This window comes from Oreochromis niloticus, linkage group LG7 (assembly GCF_001858045.2).
Source record: "Oreochromis niloticus isolate F11D_XX linkage group LG7, O_niloticus_UMD_NMBU, whole genome shotgun sequence".
In the NCBI taxonomy this organism is placed as follows: Eukaryota; Metazoa; Chordata; class Actinopteri; order Cichliformes; family Cichlidae; genus Oreochromis; species Oreochromis niloticus.
The window spans coordinates 2,832,099-2,857,703 of NC_031972.2; the positions used below are offsets into that span (position 1 = coordinate 2,832,099).

At 41.6% G+C, this 25,605-nt stretch overlaps 1 protein-coding gene across 1 annotated transcript; it reads left to right on the forward strand.

The window, feature by feature from the left end:
• The first annotated feature begins 4,155 nt into the window (after positions 1–4,155).
• On the forward strand, positions 4,156–24,919 carry meak7 (MTOR associated protein, eak-7 homolog). The gene is made up of 10 exons (XM_019360877.2): positions 4,156–4,255; positions 12,808–12,957; positions 13,230–13,307; positions 13,346–13,492; positions 13,570–13,714; positions 13,815–14,026; positions 17,634–17,820; positions 20,050–20,168; positions 21,138–21,317; positions 24,109–24,919. Exons 1-10 carry the CDS (start codon positions 4,217–4,219, stop codon positions 24,232–24,234), a joined length of 1,383 nt encoding a protein of 460 aa, XP_019216422.1. The 5' UTR covers positions 4,156–4,216; the 3' UTR covers positions 24,235–24,919.
• Positions 24,920–25,605: the final 686 nt, after the last annotated feature.

The window sequence follows — 25,605 nt, forward strand, 5'->3', positions numbered from 1 at the left end:
AGAACCAGGCTCATGGAGGAGCGGCTGCCTGCACGACCAGTTGTTGAGGGGAGGGAAACGGGAAAAAGACACCTTGACCCGTCGTAAAGAAGGAAACGGAGAAAATGCTGAGGTATGCCACATTACACAAGAACTGGTCTTAAAATCATCCCCCCACAGTCCAAAGACATGCAGTTAGTGGGGATAGGTTAATTGGAAACTCTAAATTGCCCATAGGTGTGAATGCAGAAGTGAATGTGAGTGCAAATGGTTGTCTATCTGTTAGCCCTGCGACAGACTGGCGACCTGTCCAGGGTGTACCCTGCATCTCGCTCCAAGACAGATGGGCTCCAGCCTCCCCAGGCAGTCATACCAAATATTGACTTGTGTGTTTGTTAGAATTGTACAAACTCTGTTTTTCATTGCAGTCTTCTCATTTATTTCACCAATTTCCCATTTTCCTAGTAAAACATAAAAAAATGAGGACTGGCTATACAGAATTCTTTTCTTAATACTCGGTTAAATATTACCTAAACAGCCCTGCATGATGAAGCAGGCCAGTCCAACAACAACAATAGAGATAAGAGCCCGAGAAAGACAGAGGAAAAAAAACACAGGTAAAGGATATGACTAATAATGGACAGGTAAACCTAACCAGATCCTAATAGGGACAGGAAATGAACAAAGTAGGAAGTATAAACACAGAAAGCCTCATGAGGAACTAATCTTCAAAATAAAACAGGAAGCAAACTGAAGAGCAGATATGTAGAAGCTGAAGAGGCTGAGAAACACAGGGACAATACAAAATAACTATTAAGAGTTACAGCCAGCAATAAACAAGAGATATGGCAAAGATTATGATAAAGAGAGTCATTTCAGTTTTTCTTTCTGCTGCTGCGTTTCTAGGAAGCCCCTGTTAACAGCTGAACATGAATTGAAACTGAGCAGAAGTCCTTATCTGTGTCTGTGTGTGAGGAAGTTGAAATATGTAGCTGGCTTCCTGCTGCAGACACTATTTCAAAGAAGGCTGACCAATCTACACCGAGCAAAGGAAGAGATGTAAAGATGCAAAAGCCCAAATCTGATGAGGTTAAAATGGTTAAACTTTACAAAGTCTTTAAATAGTTTAAGAAAAGTCACGAAATATTAATCTCCCAGGAATCCTAGAGGATGCTGTGGTATGTAGATCACAACACTGACATTAAAACAAACAGGAAGCATCAGCGTATTTCAGTACATTGCTCTTCCCTGGATTCAGCTGGATTCCCAAACTAGTAAAGCTGTTTTCCTGACTTGCTTGCGTTTTGTCTATTTGCATGTGTTCTTTCCAATTTCAGAGTGTCGAGCTTTCTAAGCCACCCTATATAAAGAATTTGCATCCAAAACAAATAAGGGAATTCTTCTCCAGAACTTCGAATGGTGATGATGCAAGTCACTGTTTACTGTATGCAAGTGCTACCATTCAGTCAGCTCTCCAGTCTAAAGGCCCAACACAGATTCAATGAGACTGAAAACAAACTGTACCGTTATGAAAATGAAAACTCACAGCGCTCATAAAAGACAATGAAACAAACCCAAACCCATGTCTGAAACATTTAGCCTAACCAACAGTCCAGAAATGTGAAAAAGTGTTAACTCTTCTTCACATTTCAACAAACAAACTGTTCCTAAAGAAATTAAGTATTTATGTTTTATAATTTGATTAAATAAAACACATTAGAAAAGTAGCTTTGTGTACTCATACATTAATAACTGTGGCAGTGATTCGAACCTCCTGAGGGAGTGGCAGGTAGAGCATGTCTTATTTAAACCTTTAACAAATTGGCTCTTCTGTTGTATTTGCTGTCCAAGCGCGTGGATTCAGCATGCAAAGATGTGAAAGTCTTCATCAGGTCCTTCATCAGAAAAGATTGTGCCTCTGGCGGGAGATTAAAAGCTATTCAAATGATTTCAAAGTAATGGTTACGAAGCTCATCTGTCGTTGGATTCAAATATGTCAGGACAAGAGCAAAAAGAGTCTCCGAGGACATCGAGGATATCAGGGACTCTTTGTTGTCATTCACTGTGGTGAAAACATGAAGAACAAGATCCACTTACTCGGGTCTCTGTGCCAATAACAATTAGAGTATGTGTAGGTGTGGCTGTAGCTCAGGAGGGAGAGGAGGTTGGTGGTTCGACCCCTGGCTGCTCCAGTGTGCACGCCAAAGCATTTGGGCAAGACATGGAAGCACATGCTGCTCTCCGATGCGATTAAGTGACGTGAATGTCAGATAGAAAAGCACTTGTATAGAAAATGAAGTGCATGTGTGAATCTGTGTGAATGGGTGAACGAGTCAAGTTGTATTTAGGCAACACGTATCTCTCTCCCTCCAGTGTGTCGAACCACTGCTGACCCGCTTTCTGCCATCTCCCTCGGTTCTGTCTCTTCCTATCGCTCCAGTCGCTCATGTGGCGTGCACGTCTATTTCCTTTTAATTAAACCATAACTCTCAGCTCTTCGTGGATCAGTGACATCTGCTAAAGCAGTTATCCATTCGTTAAGGTCCACAGAGGTCACAGCGAAAGGTCAACTGCCTCTGTGCTCTTTATGAAACAGATGGGAGTGGCTCTGCTCTTTAAACCGCATCGATTACAAGATGAGTTTTTTGTCTTTCTTTTTTTTTTTGATGTTGAAATAATTCATAGCTTCACACAGTGATCTGTAAGTTATGCTTCCATCTGCTTTATTATATTAGGTCTGTTGTAGAGACCTCTTTTATCTCAGCCTCTAAATAGGAGCATTTGATCATTTCTTGCATAACCAGCAGAGTCGAATATGTTGTAATGATCCTGCAGCTCTGCTGCTCTCTCACTCTCATCGTCTGTTTCTCACTGATTTTGTCAGGACCTGCAGATCTTACACCAGCTGCTGAAATCAGGCTGTAAACATAGTTTCTTCTGTAAAGTCTCTTGGGCTTGAACACAAAGCATATACAAAAGATGGCTACAGCCCTTGTTATAGCGCTCACTGATTTCTAGACTTTGTATTCTGATGCCCACAGTTATCATTTTGACCACTGCAATGTTCCTGTTCTGGAGCCAGAAGTGACCATGTTTGGGCAAGACCCAAGCAGCGCCGTCTGACACTGCGGCGTCGGTATTACAGAGGAACATGGACAGTAAATGTGACTCCATACAGCACGGCGCAGTAATGTATTGCGAACGTAGCCTATGTGCACTGTGTGAGTGGTGGTAACCACTGCATAGCTAAGATCTACCCCTCAGAAGGCAGGGGGTGAATATGTAATAAAGCAACAGACCTTTCAGCCCAATTCTATTTTTTTTATGCATAATCCATCATTTAAAATGTAATCAAATGAAAAATTCTCTTTTTAAAACTTGTTTTATTAGTTTTAATTTTTTAACTTTATGCACATTGCGTCAAGCAAAAGTTAAATTATATGCAACAGTCTTTGATTTAAATGTTTAACATTTAAACCTATTTTCTGCATATATTTATATGCTATTCCAGCATATAAAATAAAATAATGTTTTGTCTTTACACTCACTCTTTCAAATAGATGCGAGTAAAATAAATTAAATTAAAGACTCAGCAGCTCTGAGTCCTGTCGCTCTTAAATCTATTGTCAGCTGTTTAGCAGGGGTGGAGCGGGTGGAGGTTTGCCCACAGCGGTCATGTCAGTGGGGGGATCCGGGGGTTCCTCTGTGAATGTCACATTCCTGTGGCAGCGTGCTCGCTGCTCGCTCAGATTTGAAGTTTAATTTTTCGCTGTAGAAAGTTTTCTTCCCACGCTGAGTGTCCAGCGGACGCTAATGTTTTTGTCACTTTTTACGGAATCAAACTCAAAGTAATATAAGTACGTCCACACTTTAAACGGTGCACGGTCGTACTCTCTCCTGCACTCTATATTATCCACTGGTGATCTGCACACGTCTGTTGCTGCCACGGGCGTACGTCATTGTCATGAGACACTCTCACACACAAAATCACGACGGTTTAGTAACGCAGCGTGCTTACAGGAAAGTAACAGTAATCTAATTACTTTTTGGCAATAGTAATCTCTTACATTACTCGTTACTTGAAAAAAGTAATCAGATTACAGTTACGTGTCACTTGTAACGCGTTACTGCCCATCTCTGCTTGGGTGCATGAGTAGTGTATCTGGAAAGTGTCTTTGGAACAAGAGTTTGGGGTTCAAATCCTGACCAGGGCATAAATCTAATAAGAGTCTTTAGGATGAAGCATACCGGTTTGGACGCTGCCTGGATTAAAAAGGTCTGTGTCAGTTTTTGAGTAAGTAAGATGTACTGATGGGAAGCAAGCTATTGGAATGAGTATATGCAATGTGGATGGATGGATAATTTTTCAATACTGAACAGATAATGCTACGTTTTTTGGGATGCATCACACAGCTTGGAAAATGATGTCCATGCTGCCTAATGTGGGCCTAGTCGGATCGTGCAGACAGGGACAGAGGTTGTTGCTTGGCACATGAGTGTAGTGTACATGAATGCTCAACATTTTCAGGTGCATTAAAATGCTTGCCTGTGTGGAAAATGTTGGCGTCTCAATGCACTGCTTAAATACTCCGGTCGTGTAGGTAACTTTCTTGTATATTCCCCAATCTGTCATGCGTGGGCTGATCAGATTACCCAAAAAAAGAAAAGAAAAAGAAAAAAGAAATGGGGGCAAAGGCTGTGTTTATGTGAGATAACGTTGGACATGTTAGCAATACTAGCATGCTATGCTAACATAAAGATAAACTAAAGTATGGTCTTTATACGCCCCTGTATTCTCTTCTATTTCAGTTATTTCAGTTGCGTTTCTGTCTGGTAATCATCGCTGGGTTTTAATAGGGATGAATCCATACATTGTTGTATGTTTTATTAGCCATATCTGACAATTTTAGCATTTTTTCAGCCAGCTATGATGTGCTCTGCTGCTCCGTGCCATTTTTTTGCCTTGTGTGAAACTGTAGAGTCAAAAACTGCATTTGCCAGTATAAACTGCTGATTCATTTCTTTGTGATCGTTTCCATCTTATTTATTAAAAACTGCAAACCTTAGACTTTTGGTGACTTTCCCATTAGACCGACTGTATTGCTTCCTTCACATGCACCAGTAAATATATAAAATATATAAAATATAAATATATATATATCAAGACACTGTCTTGATATATGGGGGCACGGGGACAAAGGCATAAAAATCCTGTGCAGTCCCACATAAGGAGGGACATCTGATCATCCCAGTCATGTGTTAGTCAGCATGGGTAGGTAGTTGCTTCAGTTACTCACCTGAAAGCTGAGACTAGTTTAACTCTTTCCTGCTTTGCCTGTTGTTTGAGTTTGCCGAATCTTATTGACAATCTGCGGTTTCTGTCCATCACATCGCTGATACCATCGTCCTGTCTGCATGTGGTTAATTACACTCATGTATCCACATTTCTCTGTAGTTGTTTTGCTACTTCATGAAAATAATTCTTCTTCTCCCGTTTAGTTTTTTTTGTCTTTAGTTTAAGAAACTACTGGAATCGTGTGAATCCCCCTCGTTTTCCAGAGTAAAGAAGTTGAAGACCGTTTGGTGACTCTGGGCTCGTAGCTAGTCTTGTAGGATGAAAAATTACAGCCAATTTGCACACTGCTTATGTAACATAGTAAAGTACTGCACCTAGTTACACCTGTGTTTGACAAGGTCACTTCATCTATATGAGCAAGCGCAGAAGAGCGGATAAAGTTGAGAAATTCAGTCTTTCCGAGTATGCGGTGTGTGGCTTCTTTTTTTTCTAACTTGGTAGTCAAATGATAGATTTCCCACGCAGTCACTCGACAGTGACGCTTTTACCATATAGGGACTCAGCTCAGAGGACGGGGCAGAGGGTAAAGGGAAACGAAGTCCAACATGCAAAAGTCAAGCCATATGTTGCATGCAATTTTTTTTGTCCCCTTGAAAGGTCTGCTTGCCTTGTGGAACCGGTCTTCTTCTTCTTCTGCTTTTTCACAAGGTTAAACTTTACAGTGAAACCGGCAAGCAGAAGTCGCCACATAAAAGACTCAGCAGCATCCTGATTCTCTCAGAATGAATCGAGAGCTGCTGCAGAGACCAGAATGCACTGAAATGAGGAAGCTTATTGTAATTGCAATGAGATACGATTCTTTGTTAATGTGTAGGTATATTAGCCTGGTGTTAACGGAAATACTCACATAAGTGACATTTTTGCCAAGGTGTCACTTCTCTGACAGCTTTGAGCTGGCACATTGTGGTCCGTGCACACACGCACAGGAAGCTGTCAGAAACAAACCAAAATCTCATTCAAATGCTTTGGTGGTACACACATGCAAAGCAATCAAGAAGAGGGGACTGTTTGCACGGCAAGACCCGGTAAACACACAGTTCCCCTTTGTGTTTAAACCTCAACAGAAAACCTCTTCGGGTGACGATTGTTTCCTGCTTGTATGAATGAAAACTTCATGGGAGCGCTCTAACCTCTGCACAAAGTACAAGTGACTCCAACAAGTGCAGAACAGCAGATAAAGTTGAGAATTTCAGTCTTTGCGAGTGTACAGTGTGTGGCTTCTTTTTTTCTAACTTGGTAGTCAAATGATAGATTTCCCGTGCAGTCACTCGACAGTGACGCTTTTACCTTATAGGGACTCAGCTCAGAGGACGGGGTAGAGGTTAAAGGGAAAAGAAAAGAAGAACTAATGAGGCTCACTTCTCAAGTCTGAGCTTGCTGACAGCTGAATCAGTACAGATGAGTGAACACGCAGGCTGCCAGAGATAGCGATCAAGCCATGTTTTTCTTTTTTTATTGGAATGTGTGCAAATACATGAACTGTGTGTTTTGCTGGTTCTGTTCGTACCTGCTTGAGGTATGAGGCGGATGAAGTATGACAAATGAGGAAACAAAACGGAAAATAAAAAGAGCAAAGATTATAAATTGTAATTGGTGTGGTTGTACCTGCAGGCCCTACAGCTCAGCGCTCTCTGAAATCACTCTTCATGTTTTAACTCAGAGGTCAGAGTGACCTGATCCAGCTGTAACTATTGGCTTTATTAAAAAGGAACGTTTTAATCTTCAAATAGTGATCAATGGTGGGTCAACGACCCTCTTAAGGGACAACTCCTACTAGGGTTTAAATACCAGGGACTCTCCATTTGGTCTAAGAACCGAAGAAGCTTCTCGGATGAAAAGTGAAACATTTCTTCAAGAAACTTAAAGAAGTCCAGCCCCTTAGATCTAATCTTCAAAGTACAGAAACTGGGAGCTGGTTCCAAAGGAGAGGGGCCTGTCTCGTATTCTACTTTTAGACCCAACAGCAGCTTGTGAGACTTAAAAACACTGAACTTTTGTGTATGTGCCAAAACTGCAGTTCCTCTAATGGCCACTTGAGGCTCCAAAACAGATGTAAGACTTCCCATGGATTCCCATGTTAAAATGCCCACCTTCACAGCATCAAAACGTCCATTTACAGCCTGGTACAAAATTTGTTTTTGGTCTCTTTGGATATTTTTCCTTTTATTGTTTTTCTACTCAATGTTTTTGTGCCTTTTGGAGCATTTGTGATGTAATTATTTGACAGACAGCCTCTCCGAGCAGTTATTGCTTCAGTTACAGTATCAACTTTGGAAATTACTGGACTGGACTTGTATATTTGTGTGTGTGTGTGTGTGTGTGTGTGTGTGTGTGTGTGTGTGTGTGTGTGAGAGCCTAACCATAACTTTTATGGCGCTGCACAGGTGAACAACAACAGTCAGTTTGGGTAAAATGAAAACTTCGGTCAACATGAAAACCAAACTGTTAAAAAATAAAAGCCCACTACTATCACGCCCATCCCCTTTAGCCCGATGAGGCCTGCTCTGTCTTATTGTTCCTCTTTGGCAGGATTGTCATTTGGTACGAACCACTAACAGCCACGAGTTTACAGAGAAAGTGTACAGATTTGTTTGATACTCAGTTCAGGAGAAATGAGAAGTGCGAGCCATAAACTGTGACTTTATGTTCAGCTTGTTTCGTTAAACTACAACACATTCTCATCCCACGGCGTAACATACCGTCGCATGTGACAAATGGTTGGTTTGTTACACATTGGGAATAAGAATGCTCTGACGCAGACTGAGACTTACTGACTTAAACAGGTTGTACTGAAACAAATGAGTACATGAAGTGATTTTGCTTAAGCAAATGACTTTTTTTAATCAAATACGTCATTGTTTATATTATCATATGACCCAGGCCTACAAACTCTCCTGATCCTGCATCATGTTGAATGGCTGTATATTATATTTAATATATTTCTATAAGAATCAATCACAAAAACTCTTTTAGGTCCAGGAAGATATTTCTGAAAACTTTCCAAAAGACAGTTATTCCTGCAGCTTTGCTGTCTGTGTTTGTGCTTCTGTTGTGCATAACAGTACACAATCTTCATGGCCTTCGCACAATTAAAAGTAGTATTTTTCTTTGCAGATTGCTGCCTTAAATAGCTGCTGTATAAATTCTAAACAAGGCTTGGACTTTGCCACTGTTCCCTTTATTAGAGGATTATTTAGAGAACTCTGTCTGCACTGTTGTGTTGAAACACAATAAAGAATGATGCAATACACATGTTGTAAGCTACACAAGCTTAAAACTTTAACATGGTGAATACACAGTCCTACTTGACCGATCAGCTACAGCTACAGCGGATATAGTACAGTTTTTGGTTTCCCCTGTAGAAACATGGATCATGTTGTCCACATAAAGAGCCAGCTATAATGTTTAATCCAGTTATCAAAAATGGAGCCTTCCAATACATCTACAATCCTTCTTCTTGGAGCTTCTTGGATATTCTAGAAAGTTTGAGACCACTTATTAAAACCTTTAAGCAAGTGTGTACATATGGACTGGAGAAAATACAAAATAATTCAAACTTGTCCACAGTTAAAGTACAAAGAACATAAAGATTATTTGAATTTATAATTATTTATAACTAAGTAATTAATGCATATATGTTTATTTGTAAGAGTCTTCCTGATAGAAGTTCACCCCAAAATCAAACTTCTCTTTCCAAACATCATGACTTTAAAAAGATCCACAGACCCTGTTAACTTTGAAGTACAAACTATTTTCTTCCTGCTGAACTACACCCACCTAGAAAGAAGCTCGCCCTCACAGACGTTACACAAGTAGGCGTCTCCCTCGGCTGAGCTGTAATGTGAGCTTGTTACATGCTTCCTTTGATTGGTCGATGTAGAGACTAGAAAGCAAATACTTCCTACTTGAAACTGCTCACACCATGGGTTTTGGAATTTTTTTTCCTGTTCTTGAGAAACCCAGACACAGTTTCTGGAGAAAGCCTCGCTGCTGAGCTTTCCCAAATGTGTTTTTTGCAACTTTAAACACTTTATGGCAGGTGCCATCAAGTTCCACTACAGTCAACAGAAGTTCACACTGTGAATGTGTGTGGGTAAGTCTTTACTGTGAAGTAGAGCAATGCAGAATCAAGCAGACATGAGAGCAAAATTGCAGAAAGACTAAGAATTTGGAAGGTGTGGTTCTAGGACTAAGGAGAAGCCTGGAGGCAGTGAGGTTCAAATTCAGATGGAGGCAGGTGGAGGTCCAAGAGAAAATGTACCTAAGAAGCCCTTTTGCTATTTTGCTGAGCTTCAGATGAGTGATGATAACTCCATTTAGTATTCGTACTACCAAAACTTGACTGAGTCATTCAGGTTTATGACCCAGTTGTCTGTGCCTTTATTGCAGTGGATGCACTCCGGTAGCTCCAGGGTTGGTCTCCTAACTCGCAGGTTCTTCTTATACTGCACTCTCTGCTTTGCCACCATATCCTGTTTATGTGACGCAAGCAGATGGCAATGCGTCACCTTCATATTCAAAAGTGCCTGCTTTCCTGCAAGCCCTCATTACAATGCAACACACCCAACTCAGAGCACTCACACAGCAAATCTTATGCCCTTAAAAGGCATTTTTCCAACTGCCTGCTGCTTCTGCAGAGGACCTTCCCGTCTCTCTTTAGTTACTCTTGTGGCCCCTCTACTGGTGAAAGAGGGGATGAGAGCATGAAAACAATACAAGCTTTTTGTGAGGGCTGTACTGTGTATGAGTCACACATTCAGGTTTGAGACAAAAGTAAGAAAACTGGATAATAAATTACTATTTGTTTCAGTTTTTCAGAAAGAGGGAAACTACAGAAACTACAGAATGAGTTTTCTTTAAAAAAAAATATCCTTGAGATATTATTTTCCAGACCTTTGTATCATTCACTTTGTGGGTATTTTGAGAGTTTAGAATCTCTTTGTAGTTGTTTTTATTCTTCCTTTTTTTTTTTTTGTCTTTATGGGATTGATTAATAGTTGTTTTGTGTCTTGTCATCGAGCCGTGTTACTTCATGTATATTCTAAAAATCAGGAGCCCTCTGATGTGACGGGCCCCAGGATCTGTGTTCTGTAATCCATTCATGTAAGAGTGTGCTGAAAGAAATGAGATATGATGCAAGCCTCTTTATGTGGTATTACAAAGTCTTTCATTTGATCATTTGATAAAGTCACATTCACAGCAATCTCCTGCCTATGAAATTATGAAGTTTTTTTCAAGGATAAATATAACCTTCATTGGATATTTAAAAAAAACCAAAACTCCACAGATAGTTTTTCGTAATGCTACAGATTTTAACTTTATCATTTCATATGCACATATGATAAATACCTGCTAAAAATAAATGTTTCAATATTATCATACCCATGTCAGTTTATGTAAATATTAAAAAAAAAAAAGATGTGCGTCGTACAAATTGCTCGAATAGTATTTATAGTATACCATTTATTTTTGAGTATATAGTATTATCTATCTGATAATCATGTTCAGAAATATTGTATGAATACAACTGGTATTCTGGTATTTCAGTATTGTACCTGTTACGTTTTGAACGCACCCAGGCTACTCACGCGCATTGTCTCCGCCCCCTCCCTGAAGCGCGTGGACATTTCGCTCTTTCATTGGCTGTTGTTCCTGTAAGACCCGGAAGTTTTGCTGTCACAGGATGGAAAGCTTTTAGCAGCTGTTTCATTCAAAGGTTAGCGCCTCACAGACACATTTAATGTCATTGTCGGAGACCGCGATGCATAACATCTGTCTTCGTTAATCAAACACGACGTTTTCGGTGAAGGATAATCATGAAGCAGTGCTGGGCTCTGTTACTGTAACCCCAGCCTTCATCCAGGTGTCAGCTAACCACTGATGAAAAGTAGCCTGGCTAGCTTCGTTTTAAACGCTCTTAAATCATCTCTGTGTGTATGTTTAGACTAGCCAAGGACTCCTCAAATCATCGGGTGGAAAAAATATCCTGTCAATGCAATGATAAAGAGTAATTTTAAACTCCTTCCCGCGTGCATCTGCGATTCCTGAATCCAAACAAAGATGGCTGCGTCCACAGAAAGCAGTTAAAACTGTCGCAGGTTACTCAGTGAAGCTGCTGTTGTTTATTCTCGGATGGTTGGATTAGTTTTTCGGGAATCTAGAAACGCCTTCAGAAAGACAAAGATCTTAAACGTGTTTTCAGGCATCAGCAGCTGATTAAGACAGAGAAAAAAAAGCCACATGTAAATCCATCCGTTCATGTGTGCTGGACTACATTATAAAAACTAGCGTTTCTGCTGTTGTGTCCTTTCCATTCATATTCATTGGAGGGGCATAATATGCAGGCCACTATAGAGTCACCACTAAATGATAAAGCTTAATCAGCACTGGGAGTGCAACGTATTCACTGCTGAGCCAGTTAGTGGCCCCACAGTGGCGTTTACACATCTGCCTAACCAGGAGAGATCTCAGGAGGAGCTGCTGTAGTGAAGCAGCTGAACATAATGTTTTATTAATCAATGCTGCTGCTCATTGTGTCCCAAAGCCCTGCAAACCTGGTTCCAGACATGCCTGTTACAGGTCTCGATATTCACTGTTCAGGAGTCATTCTGGTTAGAATGAACTAGGAGCTTGCCAAGTCCCCTCATGCCACCATGGGTAGTCTGCCCCCTTCTGTGATGCCTCTGAAGACTGAGCCCATAAATTCTTCAGAAAGTGTTTAATGAGGTGGCTTCATAAGGGAGCAGAGTATGATTTTCCCTTAGACTTCTATGCAACCAAAACTCTTTTTGCAACCATGGGAGTCGCCCCCTGCCACCTTTGCAGGTGCACATTGGCTTCACTTTTTAGGCCACAGATGTTGAACTCCAGGCCTCAAGGGCCGGTGTCCTGCAGGTTTTAGATGTGTCCTTGATGCAACACAGCTGATTTAAATGGGTAAATGACCTCCTCAACATGTCTTGAATTTCTCCAGAGGCCTGGTAATGAACTAATCATTTGGTTCAGGTGTGTTGACCCAGGGTGAGATCTAAAACCTGCAGGACACCGGCCCTCAAGGCCTGGAGTTCAACACCCCTGTTTTAGGCCTAGCTACATTTTAGTCTTTGGTACAATATGTATTTTTTTAAATTTCTAAACTTGATTAATTTGCTTGGAATACAGGAAGTTTTATAAATTTATCATCAAATTTTTTTCATTTTAACTTCTTTAACTAAGTCCATAAACTCATCACAAAGTTTAGCTTCTTTGACTTTTAGCCCTGTGACTGACTGGTGACCTGTCAGGGTGTACCCCGCCTCTCGCCCAGTGGTTAAAAAAATAGCTGTTGCTCCTGTTTTCATTGATATCGATTTATCTTTAGGTTAGTTCAAGTGTAATGTTGCTTTGCTAGTCTTTGCTTTGAATCAGATTGCCTGGCAGTACGTACACACAATGATGATTTGCATTCTGCTGTACTTTGTGTGTGACTGCAGAACATCATGGGTAATGCTGAGAGTGTGGTGGTGCAGAAGCGGCTGGCCCGTTTCCGTCCCGAGGAGCGACCTGTGGTCGAGGGGGTTTTTGACAAGCTCCAGGGTGCTGGGGCCACCGCAGGGAAGACCATAACGCTGGAGATGCTGCAGGTGTGGCTGTGGAAGCAGTACTAAATATTTTCAAAATAAGACTTAAAAGTGTGTCAGCAGATGGAACAGGTAAAAGCCTGAATAATAGTTTCTAAATGTAATATCACGACTTCATTACATCAGGTTTCACATTTTTTAGGCAGTCCAGTTTTCCATTTGCACATCTACAAGCTTTTCCTATCAGGCAGGATTTGTTTTTGTGACTATGATGCTTTCACTACTTGCTGTAGAGGTGCTTTCTGTCACCGGGTTTCTTTAAACCTTTCTCCCAGTCGTCAGTGGGCAGCGTGGCAACGGACTCCATGGTGAGGAGGGTCTACCGGTGCATGTCCAGCATCGACCCTGGCCTGGCAGCTCCAGCAGCCTCGGGGAAGGCCAGACACGCCAGCCCTCTGGAGTCAGCCGAGAGCAGTTGATCGTCTTCCTTGCAGACACCCTACGGGGAACTGCAGAAGAACGTGCCCCCCTCGTCATGGCCATGTCCCAGCATGCGGCAGGGGCGGCAGCGGTTGTCACATGTGAGCAGGTGGTGGAGGTAAGTAGAGTGTAGTGTTGGTTTCTGCAGCATTTGACGTCTGTGTTTCTTACAGCACTCCTGCTCTTTCACCAAAGTTCCTCCAGGACCTGGTCTCTGCTGTAGTTCAGATTCTGGTCCACAGAGGACGCCTGCAGGGCTGGAAGCCAGAGAGGATGGGTGACGTCTCCCTGGGTGTAAAACTCCTGGCAGAGCAGATGTGCTCTGAGCTCAAACCATCAGGTAGAGCTGATTTGGAAGTTCTTGAATATTTTAGACACTCTGACTTCTACTTCTCCCACTTAATCTACTTTGAATCTACTACTTCCCTTTTTCTCATTAGATGAGGGGGCTTGTGATGTTTCCTGTCTGGAAGACTGGATCTTCAGGGTACAGCAGGTGTCACAGTACCTGGAGCTGCTGGTAGCTGAGGGACTGAGTGTGTCTTTGAGTGGCCGGCCAGCCCCGACGCTGCTGCCCCCCTGCAGGGAGACGCCTTGGAATGAACTGAAGTGTCTACTGGACCTCCCCAGCCTCATGTTTCTGGCTCCTCAGGTCAGTATGTACCAGCATATTTTTTCTTTGGTTTGTTTTTTCATGGAGTCAAAAAAACCAAAAAAAAAACGTTTCAGACACCCTGAAACATTTTGGTGTTACACTTCTGTTTTCGGTCTCACAGAGAAAGAAAAGCAGCATTACTTAGTCTGGTTATGAAGCTGAACCTGTGCTTTAGTGCTTCATTTATACCTGAGAGTGAACACCTCAAGACGAGTCTCATCAGAAGTTACCGCCTGCTTAATGAGAACTTAGTTGTGTTACTGCAGTGTAAACAGCAAACATATAAACTGTATTCAGGTGCTCTAGTTTTTAGAAACGCGGCGATCCAGATGATTCTAGTTCCAACATGAGACCTACACCTTGACATCAGTTATCTGGTGTGACATTAATAAGCTGTTTCTCGGTGTGAAGATGACAAATCTTTCCTTTATTTGAATAGAATAGAATAGAATAGCCTTTTATTGTACATGTATGTACACAGCACATGTACAACGAAGTGTAAATCTGTAGCTACACTCGCAGTGTAACATATGCATGTTCAGTAAGTAGATCTTTTTACTGCACAGGTGTCAAACTCCAGGCCTGGAGGGCCGGTGTCCTGCAGGTTTTAGATGTGTCCTCGAACCAACACAGCTCATTTAAATGGCTAAATGACCTCCTCAACATGTCTTGAAGTTCTCCAGAGGCCTGGTAATGAACTAATCATCTGATTCAGGTGTGCTGACCCAGGGTGAGATCTAAAACCTGCAGGACACCGGCCCTCGAGGCCTGGAGTTGGACACCCCTGTTTTACTGGCTGCACCTGAAGTGGTCTGTACAGGTTGGTGCCAAGTAAGAGCAAAAACAAGACGTTATTCTCTCATTTTAGGATTTTTTGTCATCCTAAATCAGCAAACTCATATCAAATGTAGCCAAGTGAAATTAACACTCACAAGGCTCCAACTATCCAAAGATGTTTCTCCAAACTTTAATTTTGCTCAGGTTGCTTTTGTCAGTTGGATAATTAACTCTTTAAACTTGCTGACTTGAATAACACAGGTCTGCAACCAAAAAACTGTGTAGGATTTTTTTTGACTGTTTCTTATAGATTTCTACTCACAGAAACCAGGAAAATTATTTTTTAAATCCAATGATGTCAGGTTTTCTTGCAAAAACCCCCTCAATTTTTCACTTTAATTAAGTGTACAATTTCCCTTTTTAAACTGAAATCTGGTATCCTATATTGAGTCAAAAAAACATATCCAATAATGATTTCTTACATTGATTTAATATTTCTAAGAGTAAGACTCAAGAGAAATAAAGTGAAAGCATGTTCGGAGGAGAATCAAGAGACGAAGAAAAGGTTTCACAGACAAAAAGGTTAAACATGTAGGAAGGAACAGGTTTTTGTTTCGTTTTTCAATTATAAGAAAAATTATGCATAGTTAATTGTGATAAAATATAGATTTTTTTTCATTGCTGTTGTGCGTTTTTAATGGAAACTCCTCATGGTTTTTTGCAGACCTGTGTAATTAATTTTGTTCATCTGAAAACTAAATTTTTATATTGGTACTTGATGAGTTATGTGATTAAATTCCATGGCAACAGATCTGTCAATGTACCACAGGACACAGCCGAACACGTTTGCCGTCGCCATTCTAATATTTTTTTAAATCAGATGTAACGAGCGAAGGATTGAGCGAACTGTGAAACTGCAAACTCATTAATGGCCTGTCACTCAGAAAGTCTTTACCTGCTTAATCCTCTCGTCTTAATTCAGTTCAATTCAATTTTATTTACACAGCACCAAATCACAACAACAGTCCCCTCAAGGCGCTTTAAACTGTAAAGTAGACCCTCCAATAATACATACAGAGAAAAACCCAGCAATCATATGACCCCCTATGAGCAAACACTTTGGCAACAGTGGGAAGGAAAAACTCCCTTTTAACAGGAAGAAACCTCCGGCAGAACCAGGCTCAGGGAGGGGCGGGGCCATCTGCCAGTTGGGGTGATTTTTTTTTTATCATTCTCCTCTTAGACGAGAATGATAAAAAAAAAAGTTACAAAATATTATTCATAGTGTGTCATGACAGTGTTTAGAGATCAAATGGGATCGCTGTTTTCTCATAGACTTCCATTAAGGTTTTGCAGTCATATGTTCGCTAATCATGTAACATTGACGCTGTAAGGTCAAGTCACGCAGGGCTTGAGACCGAGCCACCAACCAGGAGCGAGTGTTTGCAGACATGCTGGCATCTTCCATGTTTTGCTGTAATTTTGTTCTTCGTGTTAGTAAAAAAGGAAAAACATTGAAGTGCGAAGTTTAGAGACCAAGACAAGCAAATAGCTCTGACATTTGGCTGCCTCCTTTTTATTCTCTTATTTAAGTCGTTTACAAGCTGTTTTTCTGTTGATTGGAGAAGGAATTACTTGATTAAATATTGCAACTCTAATATGCGTCTCTGGTAGAGTCATGAAAGCTCGGGGTGCTTTCATGTTCAAACAAGGAAAAGCCTTCCTGAAACCATTAAAACAGAAAGTAGCCGCCTACATAGTGTTCCTTGTAATTAACCAGTATCTGTAATCAGAATCAATGAATCGACTAACTATTGCAACACATTTATCACCACCAGCCTGTCCGAATTTTCTCAGATGTCTTGTATTGTGCACATGCACAGCTGTAGCCATGCAGGTGTCTCTGCTTTTACTGATATTGATCACAGGTAAATGTGTAGCTTTAACACTTGGGTGAATACGAGGTCCAAACAGAGATCGATGCAGGTGAAGGAGGCCTGTGTACAGAGAAAAAATGACAAAAGATGCATCACTGTCCAAATATGTACAATAAAAATGTACTCGCTGAATGTGTGTGTGTGTTCTTCTAAACATGGCCGTGCAGAATGGGGAGATTGTGGCTTGCAGCTTTCTCAAGAACTGCTCGCCTGCTCACGAGTGAGCGATTGAAGAAGTTTGTCACAGGAAACCAAAGACAAAAGCAAGTGTGTGAACCTGTCCGGCCGTGTCTCTGAGAACTTGTTTGAGCTTCAGACAATCAAAGTCATTAAATGTTGTAAAAGAAATTTGATCAACTCTCATTTTCACACGCCTTCTAAAGGGCCCATTTGAGGGCTAAGACTTGGTTTTAACTTCTAGGTAGAGTTAGTTTTAGGTTAGGGAGAGGCTGGGAGTGCATTCATTTAAATGAATGTGCCAAGCAGCCGTGCTTTTGTATTTATATACTCTACTACAAACAGAGTGGAGCGGGCAGTAGTCGCTGGCGGGAACCTCCAGGAACAGCCAAAGTATCTCTTTGAGTTGGGTTGGTCAGTGGGTTTGGCACCGCATTTACTCGTGTTTCCAGCAACGCACATGCAGAGTCTGGTGAATAGCTGCGAAGAATAGGGGGAGTGTTAGTGGGATAACAAGCACTAAAAGCACTGAGTCATGCAAAGTGGCGTAACAAGACATTCAGTAATCTGAGTAACAAGAGGGGAACAGGTTCTCCATCACCTTTCAGACACCCGATCCACCTCCTCTGTTGTAGTGTGACTTTTATAATAACAGCAAATCATTCATCGGATGTCACACATATTCTTCCACACCTCACTGTTAATCTTGCCAGTTGCCAGATGGCTACAGCGCCCCCTGGAGGCTTGTGTTTTCCACTCGGCTGCACGGGGAGAGCTTTACCAGGATGGTGGCCGGCCTGATGAAGCGAGGGCCCACCTTGCTGCTTATCAGAGACACCAAGGGCCATGTGTTTGGGGGCTTCGCCTCACACACCTGGGAGGTCAAACCTCAGTTTCAGGGTATGTATGTCTGTATGACTTACACACCACAGATAAACTCTAATGCCCCCACTGCAAAAGAGCTGAAGTCCACCTGTTACACTCATCTTTATTCTTGCACTGTATTTGAGTAGCTTTGCATGATTCACAGCTCGAAATGATCCTTCTTTAAGTGGTATTGTCTTCCTTGATGAAGCCGCTCAGGGAGAATTTAACTGTGTGGCGATTTGGGGAGTTTATGTAATCAGAGTCATATAAAGGGACAGATGCATATATGATTTTGGCACGATGTTACTTCATTAATGTCATTTTTTTCTCCAAGCTTTCCTGTTCCCTCTCCAATGTAAAAAAGGCAAAAGGCCTCCTCCCACAACGTGAATATTTTAATATTTTATTCTAACATTTAGCCAAGTGAAATAAATCATTCTGATTGTGGTCCTCCAAGAAAGGACCGCACAACTCACAGTGACCTGTTTTTGAGAGCTGCTGGCACTGTCATAAAACCAAGTAAAACATCCAGATTTAAAAGAAAAATCAATGAATGTTTAATTTTGTTCCACGGATATGACTCATACCTTTCTGTTGCACAGCTTTGAGCGTGAGACTGAGTGGCCGAGCAGGAAGTTACGTTTTTTGAAAGAAAACTAAAAGTTCTTTGATGTTGTGGTTTAGACACGATTCACATGAAAGAAGCTACACATAAAAAGTTTGTTTGTAGCTGAATTTCTTCATCTTTCTGAAGCCCCTGTTCTCTAGTCTAGAATAGATTATATTAGAATCACCAGTTTTGCACATTAAGCGTGATTTAGACGTTTGTGGGAGATCTACATCGTAACTTAAGATGTAACCTCTATTAAACCACACCATGACTTTCCACACCATCCAGTCAGAAGGTATGATGGCGATTTCTCAAGTATATTTCATTCATTAGAATTACATTTCAGTGCATTGACTCACCTGATTTCGCAGGTCTTTGCTCCCCACTGCTGTCAGACTTCACAGCTGACCAAACACACACATGTGTGTGTTTGCCACATGTGCAATAACACTAAGTGCAGTTCTCTTTTCTGACAACGTTGTATTTTACTCAGTTGTATATAGTATTTTTATTCTATTGTATATAGTATTTTATTTTATTCTATTCTATTGTGTACAGTATCTTATTCTTATCATCTTATCCTATTCCAATGTTTTTCTAATTTTTGCTATGTAACTTTGCACTGTCCACTTACTGCTGTAACAAAACAAATTTCCCACGTGTGGGGAAGGTTATCTTATCTTAACTGGACTAATACAATATTTGAAAAAAACACAGTAAATCTAAAAATTATAAAACATTAAAAAAGCACCTAAGATAATTTTTAAAAATATTTATACATATTTTGTTATACTCCTTTAATATTTTATGTAAATATATAAAATACATCTCTGCTGGTGTGTGGATTTTAGCATCAAAATGACAATGTGAATTTAATGGGTGCATAACTTTCTCTTTTTACCTGGTAAAACCATTCGAGCCGTATTACTTGTCATCAGTAAAAAAGCTCCAGAAGGCACCAACATCACACAGAAATTATTTTTTTTAGTCTGCATTTTAAATGTTGTGAATTTGAACAGTCTGTGGGCCTCGACGCATTTTTGAAGTCTGCATTAATGAGAGGAGCTGCAGTTCTTCGCTCTTCTACATTGGCTTCATTTTTCTGCCCCAGAAGCTGCTGCTCGTTTTGAGCAAAGAGCTCTTAATCAATTGCCGGTTTACTGTTTATGCTTCTGTGTCGTGGCTGCGTTTTAAACGCAAACCCCTCTGAAAGCCGGTGTGCAAAGAACAGCCGCATCCAAGCTTTTGACTCAAAATCGTGTTCTTTCCTATTGATCCTTTGCAGAACTTTTTTTTTTCTGTGCATATCTTGAGGCATCTGTAAATGTCAAATCACTGAACCATCATTTGGTTTTTCTTTAAGGCGCTCCACAGCAGTAAGTAATCAGATGAGATTTACAGCTCAGTAAAATATTAACCACAAGAAAGAAAGTGTGTCAGCTCTAATATGTCACACAGCAGGTAGAGACTCATCTGAAAACACAGATGACATGAAACACTGAGGAAGTAACACCACTGGTTTGAATACTGTGGGCTGTCACTTGACTTTCCTCTCACATCTTCATAATTTGTATATTTGTGTGTGTTTGTGTGTGTGTATGTGTGTGTGTGTGTGTGTGTGTGTGTGTGTGTGTGTGTGTGTGTGTGTGCAGGTGACTCCAGATGCTTCCTGTTCACTGTGAGCCCCAAACTGAGAGTTTATACAGCAACAGGATACAACCAACACTTCATGTACCTCAATCAGAACCAGCAGACCATGCCCAACGGACTGGTGAGACCACACTAGTTCAGCCGGAGAGAACTTATTAATGCAGTTCCTCAGGGCCTGTACTCATCACAGATATCCTCAGACATAACCCTCTTACCTTTACCAGAGCCTTAATATCTTTAGAGAAGCTGTATGTAATTTAGGGAACACAGCAGTCTGTGTAAATGTGAATTTTAAAAAGCTTTGTTTTTTACCCTTTTATCTAAAAATTCTCCTGAGGTGTGTGCAGAGTATATTGTTTATCTCTGACCTGATGGTAGCAGTGTTGGCTCACTGATCCAACAGCTAAACTCAGAGTGATATAAGTGTGCACCTGTTGGGCTTGTTGTCACAGTGCAATGATGGTGTAGTATCTGGGCTTCAGGTGTAATGTAGAGCTGCACTGTCTTTGACATTTGAGGGTCTACAGATGACAGTAAATAAATAAATCTGCCGATGATGACTCAAATAATTGGACAGCAGAATTAAAAAGAGTAAAAGTCTCGATTTTGTCCAGAATCAGAAGCGTCCCACAAAAGTGCAGGAATATCTCCTGCTGTAATAACATGTGGCTGTGATGTGGTGTAGGTGGCGCTCTGTACCTCATACAAGCAGCTATGTTCAGTCTGACCTGACAAACTAAGCGCATCTTCTGTTCATTTGGAAATCATTTGAACATTTCATAGGTTCCTCAGCACGGACGCAGCAGCTCCTGTCCACGTTTGGACTTCTGTGTTTTGCAGTTGTTTCGGTTTTATTCCACTTGCTCAGTTTTGGTTTCACAGGCGTTTAACTTTGACTTTCACCTGCTGGTTAGATTTCAGCATAGAAAAGTACTCGGTTGGTTTCCTGAACACAGCAGCTAAAGAGACTTAAAACGAGAGACGATATTTATTTATTTGCCCCCGAGTGGCCCCAAAAATTCAAATGATTTGTTTTGTGTGACATTTTTGTGTTAATTGACATAAAGATGTGTTGTCTGGTGTTCATCAGGGGATGGGCGGTCAGCACGGCTATTTTGGCCTGTGGCTGGATAGTGACTTTGGCCACGGTCATAGCCGGGCACGACCCAAGTGCACCACGTATGGCAGCCCTCAGCTCTCTGGAGACGAAGACTTTACCCTGGACTCCATGGAAGTGTGGGCTGTGGGAAAACCCCCAGAGCCGGAGGAGGTCAGAGTACTTGTTCAAATTCTTCTATAAACTCGGCAAAATAAAGAACCGTGCTGACCTAGAGTCAGAAGGTTTACACTGGGTGTTAGTCGGTGTACCTGGAGTCAACAATGTGTGGCCGTCTGAACACAAACAGCCAAATAACATCTCAGTCAAATGTTGTGTTTAAAACCAAAGGAATACATGTTTGCATTTTGTGTGATTTGGACCTTAACTAAATTTTCTCTTTAGAGCCCATTTTTAGTGTTTGCAGCTTTGATGTCTAATCAAAAGAAAATTGCTCAGATAGTTTTTTCTTTAATGATATGGACTAATCTTGTCTGAAATAAATAAATAAAGGTAATGTTCCTTCCATCCGTCCGTCCATGTGTTGTGGGGGGGAGCAGCCTAAGCAGAGAAATCCTGACCTCCCTCTCCCCAGTCACCTCCTCGGCTTCATCTGGATAAAAACCAAAGCGTTCTCAAACCAGCTGAGATATGTGATCCACACCCTGGGGGGCTCGCCCCGTAGGCATCGTAGTCCATCCTAGTTAGTTGACTGAACCAGGAGAACAGGCTCTGCTCTGAGATTCCAGGGAAACTTCCTCCACTTCGGTACGCTTCTCTCCATAAAAATTCTGAATCGAATCGGTGACAAAGGGCAGCCCAGGAAAAGTGCAGCACCCACCGAACACAGACCAAACTCTCACTGTGGTTTCACAGAGACCAAATCGCTCATAGCAACCAGCCAGATGGTCCAAACTTCAGAAACGCCCCCCCACAGGATGGAATGCCGACACCACGTGCACGTGTGGATCGGTTGGACAAACTCCCACGCACATTTGAAGCTCTTTCAAATGTTTTCTTTGGACATTGGCGGCTTTTTCTGTCCTCTCCTTGTACCTGATCAATTTCAGATTTATGTTTTCTTTAGATTTCTTTCAAATTAAATGCTTAAATGGTAAATGGCCTGTATTTATATAGCGCCTTTATGGTCCCTAAGGACCCCAAAGCGCTTTACATACCCAGTCATTCACCCATTCACGCACACATTCACACACTGGTGATGGCAAGCTACGTTGTAGCCACAGCCACCCTGGGGCGCACTGACAGAGGCGAGGCTGCCGGACACTGGCGCCACCGGGCCCTCTGACTAGGGATGGGTATTGAAATCCGGTTCTTGTTGAGAACCGGTTCCCACTGTTTCAATTCCTTGGAATTGTTTGCCATTTTTGCAAACGATTCCCTTATCGATTCCAGTCGCCCCGAATGACGTCACCACGTTGCGGAGCGTCGGAGCGTACCTGGCAGGAAACACGGCGCCTAAGCGGCTCAAACGCTCAAAAGTTTGGTTATACTTTACCAGAACGGATGACAACAGGGCAACTTGCAATACTTGCAAAGTAGATATTTCATTTAAGGGAGGAAACACTACGAATATGCAAAAGCATTTGCTCACAAAACACGCGATGAACTTAAATGAATGTCGTGTTTTTTAATTCCGCTCCGGACTCGTGAATCTCAACCCAGCAGCAGCGGTAACGTTTGCACGTCCTCTCCCGTTAATGCGGCAGGTAAATAATTAGCTAACAGTGCATATTATGTTAGCGCGATCTGCTTTATTACAAAACCTGCCATTACTGTGCATTTAGGTGACCATGATGAGACAGACAGAGTCTGGCTGGCGCTCGCTGGCAGTTGTCGCTGCAGTCCACCGGTAGCGTCTCTTTTCAGGCCCGAATGTCACCGAGCAGTGATTAAGTTTGTGGTCAAAACCTTGCAGCCATTTGCCACAGCAGATGGTAAGTGAATGTGTTTAATTGTAGGCAGGGACATTACTGGATATTCTTGTATAATTGCTACAGAATAATTTATGTTATACTTTGTTATTGCTACAGAAGAATATTTATTTTATTATTTTACATTTACAATTTTCCCCGGGGACCCTGTGACACCCCATTGAAGAGCCATAGGCTGGATCTCTTAAGATCTCACTGTTGGGTTTGTAAGGCCATGTTACTCCTAAATTTCTATCTTGTTCAGAGAGAAGATATAAAACAAAATTCTAAGCTAATCGACCTTAGTGTTCTCCTTTTTAAAAATAAGAATCGATTCGTTAAAATCTTATCAATACCCATCCCTACCTCTGGCCACCACCAGTAGGCAACGGGTGAAGTGTCTTGCCCAAGAACACAACGACCGAGACTGTCCGAGCCGGGGCTCGAACCGGTAACCTTCCGATTACAAGGCGAACTCCAAACTCTTGAGCCACGATCGCTCAAGAGTGAAATGACATCTTTAAGCACTTTGTCACTGGCAGCCTGTCATAAAACACATCATTTGTTCCTATTACTTCTGTTGAATCTACAAGTAATACCAAAGATAGCACAGTTTGACAGAAATAAAATAATATTGTGCAGCAACAAGGTGACTCCCACACAGCTATTAGTCAGGTGGCTTTGTCATAGACACGGGCCTCTTTTAGATCTCTGTTATTCTTATTTCTGCCACGCCCACCACTGTAACCAACAGTCAGTAATTAATATGCACAAAGTACTAACTTTTTGTGCAATTGTATATTGCAATAATAATATATGGAGGTGACAAAATTTCACACAGCAGAATTTGTCTAATGGCACACCCACACTGAGGACTATGTTTTTTATCTGATAGATTTCGTTGCACTCTAATGCTGATCTGTGCATGCACAGAGCATGCACTGCACCACAAGAGCTGCAGCTCTTCTGCATGAACCCGCTGTTTCCTTGAAAAACTGTGTTTTATTTTCTGTGCCTTTTATTTTGCTTTATAGGGTGAGGAGGGCAGAGGTAAGAAGAGCATCCTGGATGTGGATCCAGAGGCCCAGGCCCTGATGGAGATCACAGGGAAGACCATGCACAGTCAGGGCCTCAGAGAACCAGAGGATGACCAGGAGTGACTGTAAACACACCCAGCTATATCGCTTCCATTCATGCCCCACCCCCCCAGTCTACCCAGTTACTAATTCCTAAGTGGATTTAAAGGGAGCTTAAAGGTGGTCTGCACAGTGTGGGTTGTCACCAGTGTGCAGGTTTCAGGCCTGCTTTACGTCAGCGAGAGCACAATGGACGTGTTCACATTTGAGCTGCACTCATGTGAATTCATTTCATCACTAATAAAAAACACAAAGTGAAGAATCAGAGACGTAGCTTGGAGGAATAATTCAGGGTATTTACAACACTGGCTATCACAGCTTCTTTTTCCTTCCGATAAAGTTCACAAAGACAAGAAACAGAACCTTTGATTACCTGTTTTACAAACTGGACACATACCTAGATTTATTATTCGTTACCAGTTAGCACAAAGTCCAAATCCTGAGCTGGATTCTGGGCAGATAAGCAGTAATTAACAGATTAAGACAAATAAACAAAGACTGTGGAATGCTGTATCACAGCAGGCCTGTAACGCCTGTGCAGATGAGATACTGTGAATTTCATCTTTTAAGTCACGTGTGATTTTATGGTTCAGTGTCTTAGACTGATGAGCGGGTCTGTGGTTGATAAGCAAGAGGATCAATAAATCTCTATTTACTCTGTAATCTAATCTGTATTATATTACTTATAAAGTGAAATATTTCAAGCCTTTTTTATGTTTTACTTGTGATTATTATGTCTTATAGCTCATAAAAACAAAAAAAAATCCAGTATTTCTGAAGATCTAACAATGAAAAAGAGATTAACAATATTGAAATGTCCAACGAAGCATTGGAGGTTAGGTGTTATTTTCCTTCTGATCCATATGAACAGCTGAGTGAGCTGGTCCAGAGAAGCTGCAGGACTTTACTTGTTGCACTGACTGACGGCCGGGCAGGGTAAAGTCTCAGAAAGAAGTCTGCTTGTATAGATGCGGACTATAGAGGGAAAACGTCCTCCAGCTCCCTGGATCTGTGTCCTTGCTAAACACTTCCAATGTGTATCTATTGTCTCAGTCACTAGTTTGAGGCCCTAATAAATAAAACACAGTTATGGTTCCCAATAAGGTCACAAGGAATAATAAAGTACGGTGTACTCTACCATGTGACTAAGAAGCTTCTTCAGAGGTTGCCACTTGGCAGACATCTATTGTCTATAGCTTTTAGTCCCAGGACTGTCGGGATGGTCAGTTATTGCGACCACACCCCAAGTAGGTTTATGGCTGCAGCTTGCTATCCAAGAATTGGCTGATAGCTTATCTTTCCACCCACAGTTGGCAGCAGACAAAGGCTTTCAGACTTCAAAGTTCAGACTCACTATTGGAGCCGTCTTTGAGGGGCCACGAGAGGATCTGCAGA

Coding starts and splice junctions, on each gene's coding strand:
- meak7 (XM_019360877.2), top strand. CDS start 4,217: ATGAAGCATACCGGTTTGGACGCTGCCTGGATTAAAAAG. Junction 4,256..12,807: donor ACGCTGCCTGGATTAAAAAG/GTCTGTGTCAGT, acceptor GTGTGACTGCAG/AACATCATGGGTAATGCTGA. Junction 20,169..21,137: donor AGACCATGCCCAACGGACTG/GTGAGACCACAC, acceptor GGTGTTCATCAG/GGGATGGGCGGTCAGCACGG.